This window comes from Sinohyriopsis cumingii, chromosome 13 (genome assembly GCF_028554795.1).
Source record: "Sinohyriopsis cumingii isolate HCF-2022 chromosome 13, ASM2855479v2, whole genome shotgun sequence".
NCBI lineage: Eukaryota > Metazoa > Mollusca > Bivalvia > Unionida > Unionidae > Sinohyriopsis > Sinohyriopsis cumingii.
The window spans coordinates 62731528-62748739 of NC_142973.1; the positions used below are offsets into that span (position 1 = coordinate 62731528).

General features: G+C 34.3%; 1 protein-coding gene across 2 annotated transcripts in view; it reads left to right on the forward strand.

Moving 5' to 3' along the window:
- Positions 1–2622: 2622 nt before the first annotated feature.
- Positions 2623–17212, forward strand: part of LOC149785704 (uncharacterized) — an 88027-nt gene continuing 73437 nt past the window's right edge. The window contains exons 1-3 of one of the 2 annotated variants that reach the window (XM_089979571.1): positions 2623–2706; positions 10092–10321; positions 13745–13914. In XM_089979571.1, coding sequence (XP_089835697.1) covers positions 10159–10321; positions 13745–13914 — 333 coding nt within the window. In that variant the 5' untranslated portion in view covers positions 2623–2706; positions 10092–10158. Of the gene's footprint in view, positions 2724–10091; positions 10322–13744; positions 13915–17212 lie in introns of both variants that reach the window. The other variant, XM_089979570.1, reaches the window with a different exon arrangement.

The following is a 17212-nucleotide window of genomic DNA, read 5'->3' on the forward strand; positions in this document are numbered from 1 at the left end:
TCGACCTGAGATCAAGCAAATCTTATGTTCGAAGACACAAAACGTGTATTTTATTTATCCCGCAACTCTATCATAAAAAGTTTTAAAAATTCTTAAATAACAAGTCAGCTCCGGTAAGCTTTATGTCGGCCAGCATGACAGAATCGCTGATTGAAAATCGGATTATTAGACGCTGCAACTTCATTACATTATTGTTCAGTTAAAGGAACTACATGAATATAGTTGGAAAGAACATACCAAAATCTTTGTCAATAAACTATGCCAAACAATGATGCAAAAGGTTGATACTGTTGGACTGACAATCACTTTGGAAGGTGTCAATTCATCTGGATTCGTTGTTGTGCTGATGTTAACATTTTGCCATGCGCATATAAAGTTTGTGAGGACATTCATTGCTTTACACTGGGGAATGTGACTTCTATTCGCGTTAGGATTTCTGCTCAGGACAGATTGATAAGTCTTGGTTATCATATCTGAATGGATTTTCCGTGTTATTGTGTCCACCAACTTGCTTTATATTTATTTGAGATACATTTTCTGGTGGCAATTTTGAAACTGGATGTTTCCTGGCACTGGCTTATTAGCTTGTCTTGAAAAGAGATTAAAAGCGTCTTTGATGTCAGAGGCCGCATGGGGATACCAACCCAATATAGCAATGCACTATTTTACAATTTATATGAACTGAATGCAAGTGACAGTTGTTTGGAGGGAAAAAAACAGATCAATATCTAATCAATGGGTGAATCATCAGAACTCTTATAGGCATTGTAGCGTTTTGCTGTTGATGTCAATAGATGGGACACCAAGCAGAAAAATGTTGAAGTATCAAAGACAAAATCATGGAAAGGGCAATATGTGCCAGAGGCACATTTACCAGAGAAAGTAAGTTCACAAAAGCCAAAAGATCCAAATAGATTTGTAATCTGAACAATGTTAACACTACATAAAAAGGCAAACGGTGGGTATTTGAAGAAAGAGCAGGGAAAACATACAAGATCACACGGTGCTGCAAGCACTTTGTGGGAAAGAAAAAAAGAATATGTTCGCGTTCATAAAGCTCAAATAAAGCATACTGCATAATAGGTTGTGACATTTTTGTTCAAGATACCTTGTCAGTCTCTTTGAAAGGTTATGTTGTTTCTTCACATATTCTTCCTTATCCACTTGTAAAAGATTTTGAAGTTAACTATGTGACAATCAGAACATCACAGCAACAAGATAAAACCATGTGTGTATCTTACTCATCCTGTGTGCGGTAGGCTTAATCTTACAGCTCAGTAATATAGATACTTTACTTTTCAGGCAATAAGCAATATATATTTCACATAATGATAAATGTCGAGTGAAACACAAAATATTAATAACGCTTTCTATCATGCAGCAATAAACTATTATGTCATGGTTGCTATATCGTGCTTTTGAAGAAGTTTTTACACGTTGTTAATAGTGTGTCCAGAGGATTGATGCTGGAGACAAAATTGCTAAGTTAATGATTCATTTTTCACTTCGTCAATTCATATTCCTTAGTCTCATATCACATGCAGTTTTATTGGATAAAGATGCTTAAAACATTGAACAAAAAAAGGGGGTATGATGAAACATTACTAAATGCTTTAGTCTTTATGACTCATTAATAGCGTGTTCAAAGGTTTTGTGCACCCTCAAGTATGTGAGCTACAGTAAATATTATACTAAAATGAATTATACATATAACGAATTTGAACATTACACAACAATGTTGTTCTTTTATATTTGATCGAAATAATACTTTTGGAGAGAATTTAATAAAAAAAAATGCAGTCTTAGCTTGAAACTGAATTAGACAAAATATATTTGATTCTTAACATGGAGCATAATATTGTACATTTCTTTGGGATATTCGATGTCTAACACATATAACAATTGCAGTCTTCGAGCTGTCAATATGACAGGAAATATGGCAACAATAAGTGGCAATCATTTTAAATCGAGGCTTGGAATAGACCCCAACATTACTTAAATGTAGATAGTATTTCTCTCATCCCATTTAATTTAACAACTATCTGGCAAAAGGCAAGCGGATGACTGCCCAGAGGAGAAATGGATGAATGAAGTTCTTTCGTTCAGATAAACGATCGGTCTGACAATACAAGATTGTAGAGAAAACAAAAGCAATAACAACAAATACACAAACACCACCACGACCGCCACCAAAATAGACAGAACTATAAAAGCATGGAAATGATATTAGACTAGACCTTCTGTGTAGAATCAGCTGTCTTCTAAAAAGTAACAGCAGACTGTGACATTTTTTAATCTATAACGAGTCCTTGAATACTCATAAACCATAATTTTGCGAACTTATACAATATTAAAAATACAACAATCTCTAAAGACTAAAGCAATATATCCGTATATTCATAATTCCAATACGATGTGATTCGATCAATTTTAAGATGAAATGACACGCATGACGCCAACAGTAAAAATACAGGTCAGGCCATATCTAACAGTGTTAATGGCGCTGATATTAAATAAAATCTTAAAAAGAAGCATACGCTGACTGAATGATTGATTGTCTCATTGACTGATGGCTTAGTACCCTGAAGCCAAAGTTAGAATTGTCTCCCTTTACCATGCGGAGTAGGTAAACATGTATGACGAGTTTTCGCTCTTATCCGCCGGAGATAACGTCGAGAGTGTTTTCTTTTAATCTCTCCGTCAGAGGTAAAAGTCTCACCTAGGTTTGTATGCTCTTGATAACTTTTGGGCTTATTGCACGTGCAGAAAGACCGCCAGAATAAAATGTTTGAACACTTGTTCTAATGGCAATGTAAAGCTTCGGCAGTTTAGGATGGCAATGTAAAGCTTCGGCGGTTTAGGAGATGGTGGGAGAGAACAGCAGTTGCATAATTGTGACATAATCACTGATCAGAACTTGATTTGAACACCTGTTTAAAGTGATACAGATAACACTTTTCGTGCACATTTGAAAGAATATGGCTTGTTTCATCTGATTTTTGACAGGTTATTGGCATAAAATAAATGAAAATTATAGTGTGGATGGGGTGGCGGTGTTGGACATTTGCACAGGTATGCATAGCAAAGTACGGTTTTGTATATAAAAGCGTTTTCAGCCGTGCATGACTCAACATGATTATTGCTTTATGGAGGTGATTTGCATTTTATTCTAATGCATACTAACTGATACTAACACAGGGTCGTTGGTAGGCGTATAAAGTGTAAAACGCCGACCCATAGGGGTTTGACTCTCGTCATACCGATCAGGGTGACGGTTGACATATCCTGTAGTAGGACTCGGGGTAATCGGAATTCCCTACCTGTCACATCAGATATGACCTATTTCCAGCTGTTATGCAAACAGGGGATATGTTGTAGGGCTTAGGGAAGCTCAACAGTGTAACATGTCTAACGACATATAGTTTTTCGGTGCCCCCCCCCCTCCACCATTAATATCGTGCATTGTAGGACAAGGGTTTGAGAAACTAATCTTGCAGAGATGCATATACATATGTCACTTTGAGTAATATATTTCTCTGATTCATGATATATATTTTGCAAAACATACTGCTCCAGACCTGTATTTCATCATTAGCATAAGGGACCAACCAGTTTTTCAGGTGTGTGTGTGTAACCTGTTATTTTCTTTCAAATGAGGATATTTTGGGAAAAAATTGTTACCTTATGATATATTTCTTTAGCTAGTATAATGGATTTAATTAGATTGTTTTCTTTCAAAGTCTCAGAGTAAGAATTGTTTTGTAAAGCTATTTGGGGGACATCATTTTTGTTTTCTACAAATTCTCATCACCTTCCCAGAAATTAAATGGTCTCTCCCTAAGAGAAAAAAGGAGTCATTTTATTGGCAAAGTATGTAAGAAGCTATTGTTGTAATTTATTTGAACATTAAACACATATTTAGATAGAAATAAATGAGAGAATAGGAATTTTGAATTAACATGGAAAATATGTAGGAAGGCTTTTAGTAATCATCTTGTAAAATTTTGTATGTGATGTATATTAATAACATTTGTATTTATATTGTCTTATTACACTGAAAAATGAATTGCTATATATTTTAACTCAATCATTTTTTCTTTTAATTTAATACTTTCAAATTGAAAATCGGGGGCCCCGAGTGGCTGAGTGGTCTACAGTGCTCACCGTTACGGATCACTGCCATCTCACCTCTGTCTGCATCTGTTTGAGTCGCGGGTTCGGCCTATGTTGGCATGTGAGAAAGCTCGCTAGTAGCTTCTCGTGGGTCGGTGGTTCTTTCCGGGGTTTTCCCGGGTTCTTCCTCCACCATTAATACTGGCTGCCATGTATAGCCTATCTTGTGCTGAAAAATGGCGTTAAACCCTACAACAACAACAACAACATCAAATTGAAAATCAAGTTAATTTATAAGAAGGTAAAAGAGTTATTTTCAATGATCTCATCCTTGTTACTTTAAATAAATTACACAAATATTTACATCAGAATAGAAGGGAATGTTGGTGTTTCTTTTGTTTCTGATATTACCAAAATGTTAAATCTTAATTTAAAGTACAAAAGATAAAAAATATTAAAAATATTCCAACAAAACAGTTACAGCTTTCCTCAAACTGTTGTGACCATGCAAGGTCTTCAGTTAATTAACAGAAAGAAGTCAAACCAGCAATTTAAGTAAAATCAAGAAACACTTTTTTTCTCTAACTTACAAAGTGAAAATTTAAGAGACACTTTCAGTATTATGAATTAAAATCCATATAATCCTAAATATCCTATCACAAGTCCAGAAATGCAGAATGTTCTGAATGAATTCCAATAGTCTTGAATGTCCTGATGTACCAGTGATGCAGTGCAGAATGTCGTTGAATGAGCTCACATTAATTCCAAAATTAATATATTAGTCCAAAGTCTGTGAGCACTTTGTAATTCCAATTAATAATTAAAAAAGAATTCCTCTCAAATTGTCTGGACACAATTGTAAACTCAGATAACAAATGGATTCCAGAGATTGATTTAAGATGGGAATGTATTATTTGTTTATCATGTCCCTATTGATAAATTTTCACTTGACCTAGATCTGAGTCATTCCAATGGAAAATTCTAATCAAATTGTAAACAAGTCTGTTTCTAAAATATTATGAACTCCAGATGATGTCTCCATATTATTTACAACCTACAGCCATGGACAGAAATTAGTAATGTTGAGATGCTGTTTACAAATGACCATTATCTTAAAGTATAATCTGTAATCATAGAAAAAAAGTTGAGAATGCAGTATAGATATACATAACACTGTTTCCCAGGTAAGCACAACCAGGTTTGTTGATGGAGGGTAAATTCATTATTACTGTGGTTTTTAATCCTATTGTTCAATTGACCACTGGGAACCTCATTTGCCTATCAGAAGGAAATGGTAATATCTGGCAAAACTCAGGATTTTCCAAGGCCTGTGTTATATAATATCTCAGAATTCAGTTTCCCTTGCTAAATAATATTCAGTTTTGGTCATTACATCTTGTATTTTGGCCATGTTACTTTCATTGAGCACAGGAGGAAAGTTATACATTGTAATTCTAGCAGCTAGTTGTACCAATGTTATATTATTGTAAATACAAATAGGGATCAAAGGCTTCGGGATATAAAATAAGTCTTGGTGTGCCCTCCGACATGTCATAAGAAGTGATTAATATAGGCAGGAGCTGTGGTGGTTCACTGGTTACCATGTCAGATTTGAGACCAAAAAGATGCCAGTTCAAATCTTACCATTAAAACCAGCCTGTGTCAGCTTTCATAGTGTTTCCTTTGGCTAGGCACTTTATTCCAGTTGCCTTAATACTAAATAATCTACTAGTGTCGCTGTGCTGTGCAATCTTTTTGTTATCTGTTATTGCAATAATGGGGATCAGCACCTTCATTTGTGTAGCACTGAATTGTTCCAATAGACAAATAAAAGATAGTCACATAGGTGTGTGTTGAAGAGAAATCATTTATTCAACCTGCGGCTTTGTGATAACAAGGATGTTCAATAACATTTTACAAATTTGATCAATTATGCTTTTGTTTATATAGAGTTCGCTCAAGTGTTATGTATATCTATATTGTGTGCTTAGACCGCTCTGGTGGCCTAGTGGTTAGAGCATCAGCCCTGGATGCGGGAGGTCATGGGTTCGAATCCCAGATGAGTCATACCAAAGACTTCTAAAATTGGTAATAACAGCTGCCTATCTAGGCGCTCAGCATTGATAGGTTAGTGTTAGAACTGGTCAGCCTGGTGTCAGGATAATGTGACTGGGTTGGACATGATGCTACATATCTATGGCATGATAGCCCAGTGCTAGTCATCATTTTAAACTGCCACATGGCAGACATAGCAACATGACTGGACAATTGTTAAAGCTACGTTAAAAATCTAAATCACATACACACATATTGTGTACTTACTTTTTGTCCATGATTGAGGGTTGTGGAGTTTTGCATGCCTGACTTTTTTCATGATTGTAAGCAGTAAGCAAGATGTTTACTAAATTTGAGTTCAATGTTCAACCTTATTTACTAGTTGGTGGAATTTTCTAACTGTAATGAATCATTTTCCAGAACATTTTTTTGCATCATAGGTCAAGTGTAAATTGGTATATAAAATTCATAAACTAACAAATCATTCATGTCAAATCCATTTGTTTTCAGAGTTTATAGCTGTGTTCAGGTATGGTTTTAGAAGAATTATTTGAATTATTCATTGCAATTACTAATTGCTCATTAACTCTGGATTAACACATTATTTTGGAATTTTTGTGAATTCGACATTAGGGATTGCATCATGGGTATATCAGGACATTCAAGACTTGGAACATCAAGACCTTCAAGATTTTGCACATCGAATATTCAAGACAACGATTTAGTGAAAGAATGAACAAATGAAATAAAAGAAAAGAGATACACTGGAGAATTTCTAAATATATGACTACACAAATTAATGAAAAAGAAGAGGAAGTAAACTATGGTGGTTCGATGTATATGTCATGAATGATGTAAGTTTCTGTTTAACAAGGGTTTAGTGTTTTTGTTACACGAAGCAATAAAGCAGCTATATTAGTTTATCCCCCTTAAGTACACACAATAAACTTTGAACGCAGCTGACAAGCCACTGATCTTCCACAATTAGAGTACATAAGACATAAAAACAAGTCTGCATTTTATTTACACTGGAGCGTCTGGTGTTGCATTTAATCTGCCCCACTTTGGTGTATATTTTATCCTTGTATCTTTTTGTACAAACTGCAGTTAAAATTATGAAAAGACATCATTGGTGTGGATAAAATCATTAAATAGAATTTGTTTATTTCTAAATTTATCTGGAAATAATAAACTTCTTTCATGTAATCCAGAGAAACTTTTATATATGGTGAATCACATTATATGTATGTATGTATGTTGTTGTTGTTGTTGTTGTGGGGTTTAACGCCATTTTTCAGCACGATAGGGCTATACATGGCGGCCAGTATTAATGGTGGAGGAAGAACCCGGAAAACCCCGGAAAGAACCACCGACCCACGAGAAGCTACTGGCAAGCTTTCTCACATGCCCACATTGGCTGAATCTTAGACTCGAACCGCCGCAGACATAGGTGAGATGGCAGTGATCCGTAACGAAGAGCGCTTTAGACCACTCGGCCACTTGGGGCCCCTGTATGTATGTATGTATGTATATATACATATATATATATATATATATATATATATATATATATATATATATATATATATATATATATATATATACACAATGTGATTCACCAGAAGATCACTTGAAAGGTAAGTCAGTTTATTGCTATAGTTTGAAATGAAACAAGTTTTGTTTTTAAAAAGAAGTTAGTCTAAAAGGTAAGAAAAAAATGATTGCTTAGATCGGAAAGTATACAGAAATGTAGTCTTCTGTTTTCAACTGATGTTTTTCAAGCTTTGGGGTTGGGTACTGGAATTTTTTTTCACCCAGAACTTCCTGATCTCCACTAAAAAATGAAATTTCAGTGCCTTGTTATTGTTACTAGGGCCAAATCTAGATGAGAAATGGGTTTCATCCATTCCCATTTGTCACGCTGTAGTATTGGCAGTAAACGATTTTTGTATGCATCCAAGTTTTTGGCTCTTGCAGTTGCTGACTCAAATTAATGATGGCACTGCTGGACTTGTCTCTGTTTACCCAGTTACTGATAGTGCTGTCCGAGTGTGTTTATCCAGTGCTGTATTGGTGTATGTACAGAACCTGATTATCAACAGCAAATGCAAAGACTTCTGTTTTCAATAAAATTTGTGAACCTTTATATTTTTTTCAGCAAGGGTAACAATCTTAACATTTTTTAAGTTTGTAAATATTGTGTTGAGTTATGAAGAACAACAAATGAACAAAACAGTTGGGTTTTTTTCTTCTTCAAGGAAATAATACTTAGTCTTTGTGTGTCGATAGAATGTATTTGAAGAAAGAAAAGATTTGACATGTGACTGATCTGAATATATTGTTTAAAATTTATGCCTTACAGTAATTGAGAGTTTGGATCTTGGCCCCACTTCTAAATCATGCAGAATTATCAAAGTATGTTTTCCATGTTTAAGGCCCAGTGTTCGATCATAATACTGAGAAGTAGTATGGGATGAATGTTACTCCAATACAAGTATTGAATGACATGCATTCCTTTATTGTACAAGTAACTTTTAGATCCTCTGGAACAGAAAGCTTATGGGATGGTTCATCTTTCATCTTCCATTTGTCTATCCATTAGCACAAGTTTGTTATTGCTGTTCCTCCTAACTACTCAAAACTACTTTGTCATGAAACTTTACACACATTCATCCCAACATTTAGTTGGTCCTAAATTATAATGGTACAGGGACATCCAATATGCCCCTATTGGCTCAGAATTTATTAATAATCCATAATTCTGAACACAAGAACAACTTCAGCAGTAATATATTCCTAAATATTTGGAATGATTTGGCATTGAATATCCAGATAATTTAGAAAATTAATAAGGACACAATTTTTACATGTGTACCAAGAATGACCATTGTTACTGGCTATTGATAAGCCAACATGTTCATATCCCATGTAAGAATGCTCAGTAGAGTCAAGAGTGAGATTAGAAAGGTTAGAAAAAAGATTTATGAAATGATTTGCTGAGGCTTTCTGTGGAGTCCATGTTAGTGGGAAATGAGCCAAAGCAGTCACTTTTCCACAGGTGGCAGTGTCAACAGTTTCTTAGGGATTTGGTTAAAGTTTTTTGCACGTTTTTCCAAAAACCCTTGATAGATTCTTATCATACTTACCATGAATCATTAGGAAACTAGGACAATTGACATGCTCACTCACGCTTTTCTTTTGGATCAAGGTCACATTGATAGAAAATGTGCAGGATGGTTATTGTTAAAAAAATTAATTTGCTTATACCTTTGATTGATTCCTGTCATACATGGCATGACTCAATATGAAGCCAAGGCAATTCATTCTGCAATATGCTCATTTAACCTTTTGACCTTGAGGTCAAAGTGACATCTCTTACAGCAAAAAATCTTTTTGTTGTGGGCTGGACATGCCGGCCCAGATCCATTGAAACATATTTTCTAAAATGTAATGTTTAAATTGTTAATCATGACATGTAAACAAGTGAAAATAAATTTAGATGAAGAAACCACTCCAAGCTGTGCATTATTGTTCATGAATCAACTACTTTTTCATGGCTTCTCCATCACATAATGGTATACATGCATTGTGATTGCTGGATGAGAATGAGACATTCCTGTGCCAATGGCTTTAGTCTGAATTGTTACATATTGTGATAGAACTACTAATTGTTGATTTCATGATTGCTGTGAAATAAAAACAATTAAAAGGTGCAACTTACAAAAGTATGTCCAAAACAAACAATAGGACCCCTCTCTAATCTACGTTTTTAAAGAGTGATCTAAATAATAGTTTTTGCAAAACTAAGGAAAATTGATACTGACATAAATAAAATAATTGATAGTAACCTTTGTATTTTTTGTTGTAATTCATTATTTCTTACCAGTAATAAAGAATTTTTCTGTTTTGTCATGTGTGTTCAGAGAAGGCAAAATGGCAGATATATGATCTTGAAGGCCTGGCTCCGAGTATTTAGGACATTGTCCAGAAATGACAGATGTGGACTTTGACCCTAGCCCAGAAGAGACAGCTAAAGCCCCTAAGGGACTTGTGTTTAGGAATGTCAGTGTGCATGCCAATGGGACCTCATTACTAAATTATGTCTGTGGGGCTGCTCTCCCAGGCCATCTTCTTGCTGTCATGGGGCCAAGTGGTATGTTTATATATATATATATATATATATATATATATATATATATATATATATATATATATATATATATATATAATGTACAGTACTGTCTTGACCATAATTAGATTATTTTAACAGCTGTTTAGTTATCTGAATAACATTTATAAATAGAATCTCTTATTATAGTCATTGTTAGTGCTGCAGATGCATGCATCTCTGCAAATAATTAATTAAGTTCTTTTTATTTTATGTTTTAATCTTGTTAATCATGAATTGAGTGACTTTTGGTAAGGTAATCACACCTATATGACTACAAAGTCAGAACCAATTGAAATCCTGAAGTATATGCAAGTTTTTAGAGTAAGGTTTTGGTAAGTGTTGGTCCTCCTATTCAACCCTATATTTTATATAAATCCCTATAAAATCCTAATATATTTTTTATACAGTGTGGACCTGATATAACATGGTGGATGGGGTCCATAGAACCCAACTGTGCTATAGACCAAACTGTGTTATAACCAACCATGTCAGTTAGCTGAAGAAAATGATGCCTGAACAAAAAATGTGGGGGTGGGGGTGTTGGTAATAAAAGTGGACACAAAAATGCATGCTTTTGATTAAATGAAGACATACTAGTCTGAAATACATTTGTATATTGACAACTTACATTTGTGTAGTAGTCTATATTCCTTTAAGTACTGTACATGTAAAAATTAATTAATTTGAGTATATATCAAATGTTATCAAATTCATGTATCAGTCTCCTCCCATTACAAAACACAGATTACGCATATGATATTGTCACCAATAGTACACGGCTGTAGTTATTTACATGCTACATGTACTTTGGCCCATATTATGATCAGCTGGAGATAGCTATCATTTTCCCGGGGCTACCCAGTAGATGAGCTATTCATAGTGAAATGAAAATGTGAAGAAATTAAAAAGTTTAACAAACATCATTGTAAAATATCCTATCATCATCTAACTTGATGGCCAGATATCGATGGCATCAAAGGATTGTAAATTTAATTTGTGTTTTCTGCATCCGTTACTAGTGACCATAAGCATAAACTTTTTTCCTGCATAAAGGAAAATTTCACAGCATGGTAAATGTGTTCGTCACTTTGGAAATGCAACAATCCAAGTTTGGTGCTGACTTCCTTTGATGAAAGGTTCTTTGTTTTTATTAAAGATTGTAGTCAGCTTTATTTGATGGTGCATGTGTTATTGAAGTCACTGATAAAGGACAGCTTTGGAGGACTAAACACATGCTCATTTCTTATTGTGGCAGCATTATCAAAATAATTGTAGAACATAGATTGAGACTGATTTTGTGTTCATTTGCTTAGTATTTATACACAAAGATCGGTGCTTCAGAGGTAATCAGTTTTCTTTGAAGTTTCAGCAAAACAATTTTTTCTGGGTACATTTATATTTAAAAAAAAGGAATTTGCCATAGTTTGATTGACTGTCGCAGTTAATGTTCCTGCTGTAAAAAGTTGATTAATTGTAGCTAGTCTTGGTAGCATGACTATTGGAGTGTATCACAGCATACAGTAAGTACTCATGCCAGATGTCAGCACAAGCTGATTATGATATAACAATGCATTGTTAAGATGGTTGGTCAATATGAACAAAGAATTTGTTTATGTGACAGATTCCATCACATTTTATTTTAAGTTTGTAGCTTCCTTTCATGGTGCATTTGAATTTCTCTGCTCCAAACCCAAGATTCTATACAAAAGTTTGAACAGCCAATATTGTTGCAAACAAAATATCACCAGATGATATATTTTGTTGCCTAGTAAGGGAAAAAATTCACAATTTGCAGCATTGGCAAAATGCAGCATGATCCCTGAATAGATGTTTTACATGTTATTTTTCATACTCTTAAGGAAAAATAACTATTTTTTTTGTGTACAAGAAAAGTGCTAGTATATGAAATTTCAGAAGCCACACCACAATTATCATATATTAGAATTCATATGATATCTCTTCCCCAAAATTATCATAAACCTTTTACACTTTATTTTTCCTACTTTTAAGAAAGAAAAAGTTTTATGTCATGAACAAGAAAAATACATATATATGAAGTTTCAGGAGCCACACCACGATCATGTTATATCCAAATCATATTTTAATGGAGCATGCTATAGCAGGGTCACACTGTACATATATTTTTTTAGTTATTTTTCCAAAATCTGTATAATATCACTTTAATTTTGTGTGAGAACCGCATGCTGACTTTTCTTGCACAGTGAAACAAAGATCATATAATGATTCATAATAATGTGTGTACTTGGTATATTAAAGATCATATAATGATTCATAATGATGTGTGTACTTGGTATATTAAAGATCATATAATGATTCATAATGATGTGTGTACTTGGTATATTAAAGGTCATATAATGATTCATAATAATGTGTGTACTTGGTATATTAAAGATCATATAATGATTCATAATAATGTGTGTACTTGGTATATTAAAGATCATATGATGATTCATAATAATGTGTGTACTTGGTATATTAAAGATCATATAATGATTCATAATAATGTGTGTACTTGGTATATTAAAGATCATATAATGATTCATAATAATGTGTGTACTTGGTATATTAAAGATCATATGATGATTCATAATAATGTGTGTACTTGGTATATTAAAGATCATAGAATGATTCATAATAATGTGTGTACTTGGTTTATTAAAGATCATATAATGATTCATAATAATGTGTGTACTTGGTATATTAAAGATCATATGATGATTCATAATAATGTGTGTACTTGGTATATTAAAGATCATATAATGATTCATAATAATGTGTGTACTTGGTATATTAAAGATCATATAATGATTCATAATAATGTGTGTACTTGGTATGTTAAAGAAGTATCAGTAATGTACAGTGGAACCAGTCTTGAAAGATCACCCCTTCTGCCAAAACATAATGTCTCACATGAAAGGTGGTCTCTCATAACAGGTCATAACACTATATAATCAATAAATCTGTACATGGAGTACCTGGTCTCTCAAGACAGGTGGTCTCTCATAGCAGTGGTCTCTCAAGAAAGGTTTGACTATTACATGTATGTATGTTCCAATCATTATTTCAGTGCATTTATTGGCTAATTGCTGTGTTAAAATAATGAAAACTTTGGTATTTGATTTGTAATATAAGTTCATCATTATCTGTGCTCTTTGTAATGATCTACATTCAAAATCCCTATATTGTTGAGAACAGAGGCCCTATAAATTCCTTTAATTTTGAAAAAATATGATTGACATATCTGTATCTTTGGACTGTCTCTGTAATTCTTAATGCACCTTAAGAAAGACTACTTAACTGAAGTTATCCAGTAGTTCAGCTTCCAAATAATTTATATCCTTTACTTTTAAATATTTCATTTTAAGATGAAGATTGTTATTTTAGGATCTGGGAAGACAAGTTTGCTAAACACACTCTCAGGCCGCCTGTCAATTGATTCGGGGGAAATAACTCTAAATGGAATTCCTGTTGATAGGAGGATCAAGAGGAAGATTTGCTATGTCCTGCAAAATGATATTTTCTTTTCTAACTTGACACTGAAGGAAACACTTTCCGTAAGTATAGGGCAATTTTCACATCATGGTACTTATTTTAGTGAAAACTGTAATTGGTCTTTTTAAATCTAAGTTTGTAAATTTAAAGTGTTAACTTTCATCTTTCTTTTGACTGTATTAAGATGAATAGTATATTTAATAATAATAATAATAATAATAATGAGGACTTTGTATAGCGCCTAATCTTTAGAAGCTCTAAGTGCTTTACAACATTAGACAACATTTGTAACACAAAAAACCCCATATATAATGATATTATTACAAAAAAACTAACACCATGAAATTAAAAAACATAAAAAACATGCTGAAAATATTTAAGGTAGAGAACATTATTAGGTCTTTAAGTTTGTTCTTGCAGTCAAAATAGGTGAGTTTTAAGAGCATTCTTGAATGGGATCACTGTGTCTTTGTGTCTAAGTTCAGTGGGCAATTCATTCTATGTTGCTGGGCCCTGGTATGCAAAAGAACGTTGTCCATATGACTTCATTTACATAGTGGGAATAATGAGTATACAATTGTCAGAAGAGGAGTGTAAGTATCTTGCTGGTGTGTACACATGGGTGAGGTTTGTTAGGTATGTTGGACTGGAATCCGTCAGTGAAATGTAGCACAGAGAACAAATTTTGTGTTTGATTCTGGATTGAATGGATAGCCAGTGTAGGGTACAGAGCAGCGGGGAGGTGTGCTCTGATCGTGGTACTGTAAGTATGATCTGAGCAGCTCTGTTTGAAGTTTTTTGAAGTTTCTGAAGTAGATATTGAGATGAACCAGACAGAATTGAGTTACAATAGTCCAGTCTTGAAAGTACTAATGAACACACAAGTGTTTTAGTGGCATCAACTGAAAGATATTTGCGAATTGAGCTGATGCATCTCAGCTCAAGATACACCGCTCCCTCGATAACTCGCGCACAACGGGGTCCAAAAACATGGACCGCACTAAAAGCGAGGGCGCAAGTTACCGAGGGACCTATAAAAAAACTAATAAAGAGATGGAGATCGACAGAGAGAGGCGAAGGGGGGGGGTTGCATTGTTAAATATTCGTTTTATAATCGTGCTGAAAATAACTGTGAATAAGTATTTCTTTATAAAGGTGTTGTTCGTTTTTCTTTATAAATTACCTTTAATTTCTGGATAAAGTATCTTGAAAAGATCGTAAAAACAAACATTATTCCACGAGGTATCAGTGCTCTTAACATGTGTATCGCTAAACACATTGTATATTACATCACTGCTTTTTGTGTTGATTTGGATACATTCTAGTTTTATTGTTTGTTAAAAATGAATCAAGATTTCTTTTATCAAAAAAGATAACATTCATATCGAAAAACGACAACGTCGAAACTTGTGTTGCTCTAAAAAAAAAAAATTTGCTATCACTAGATAGATAAGATAGATAGATAGATAGATTGATTGAGTAAAATGTAAAAAAATAAATTCACAAAGATAGACCATTACCAACCATGAATTTAATGGGTCTAAACGTCAGACATGTAAAAAAAAAAATAAAAAAAAAAATTTGAATACAAATACGAGAGTGAGAATATGACAATATTTGCTGGGCAATTGTCTAATAGCAGTAGAGCTTTCTCCTCTAAGCCCCTGGATCGCAGGTGGTTTCTGACGGCGGAGACAAACATCTTAGAAAACCACTCCGTAAATATTGTTGCAGTCATCCATGCATTTCCACTATTTCTGTATACAAATGGAAGGGTGTCCATATAAATGTGATGAAAACAACGGGGAGACTTGTATTTGCCAACACATAATGGTTTCATTTTATGTGTGCCAGTTTTGTTAACACAAAACAAAAGTGTTAATCTCTCTTTGTTCAGCCTGAAACCCTCATTTTTGTGTGTATCATCTCTGGTAGCTAGAGTTTTGTCTGGCATCATCCGATAGCATAGACCAGCCTCATCACAATTATAAACTTGGTCGTCTGTATATCCATCACGGGTCAGTATCTCTCGGAGTTGGTTGGGATAACTAAATGCGGCCGCCTGATTTGCTGAGCGTATCTCTCCCGACAACGAATTTTGTTTTATTCCATGTCGGCGCTGGAATCTACAAAGCCATCCATGGCTTGCCATGAAATCTGAATCAGTATCCATAGTTTTGGCCATTTTCTCTGCCTGGGCCTTGAGAATTGTTCCCGAAATCGGAACACCTTGTTCACGTTGCTGTGTGAACCAGGTGTACACAGCATCATCTAATTCTGCGTCGTTTGCAGTGCGTGCCCGTTTCCATTTAAATCCATCATCAGAATCAACTTCATGCAAATAATCCCGAAATTTCTTCTCATCCTTGAGCCAACCTCTGAGTGTCGACTTGGCAAGTTTAAGTTCACTACAAACTTTTGATCTTGATTCACCATTATGAACCTTTTCTATGACAGTAAGCTTTTCATTCACCGAGTACGCCTTTCGCTTGATTCCCTTGATCTCCATGGTCACATTTACAAATGATTAGGATACATTACTGATTAATATATACTTTAATGACAATAAGTACATACTATTTGAAACCATGTTCGATTGGTCCAATTAAACTGATTGATGTTGAGACACGATATTGACCACAAGAGTTTATGCATGTAGGATTTGCATTCCTTTGAACTTTTGTATTTTTGTACGTCTTTTACCTGATTTGATACAAAAGACTGACTTAACGTGATAAAACAAAGCAGGTCTATTTTAATTGATTTTTACAATGCAACAAACACTTCCCCAAGTCGTCGATCAAAACGCAGCCGGCACTTAATTAGGTTCTCACAGATGTGCTCGCTGCAACACAATGAAAAGATTAAAACACTAATTTCCCCTGACAAGACATATTTAATTAGTGTTCATTTCATTCAGTGTTGCCACCTGTTAGCATTTACTATAATTCATTGATCGCTGTTTCGCCGTATACATATACAGTATTATTATTTACAGTGAACTGAGAAAATATTTTTTCTGATAAAATCTAACAAGATATGTGATTCCTTATTAAAACCTGAAAATTTCACAATGTTAATTCTAACTTTTCGGGCACTAACCGCCATTTTCGACGATAAAACGGGCGATATATCAAGGTTTCATTCATCAGTTCTGATCATGATTTTCTTCATTTTTTTAGAATATTTTCTTTTAAAAATACGGGATCCATGCCGGACACCGCGTTATAAGCAGGTTCGCGAGTTATCAGGGCGCGAGTTATCGAGGGAGCGGTGTATGCAGCCTTGCATATGTTCATGACATGTTTGTGCAGCGTGAGAGTACTGACCAGAGTGACACCAAGGTTTTGTCCTGACAGT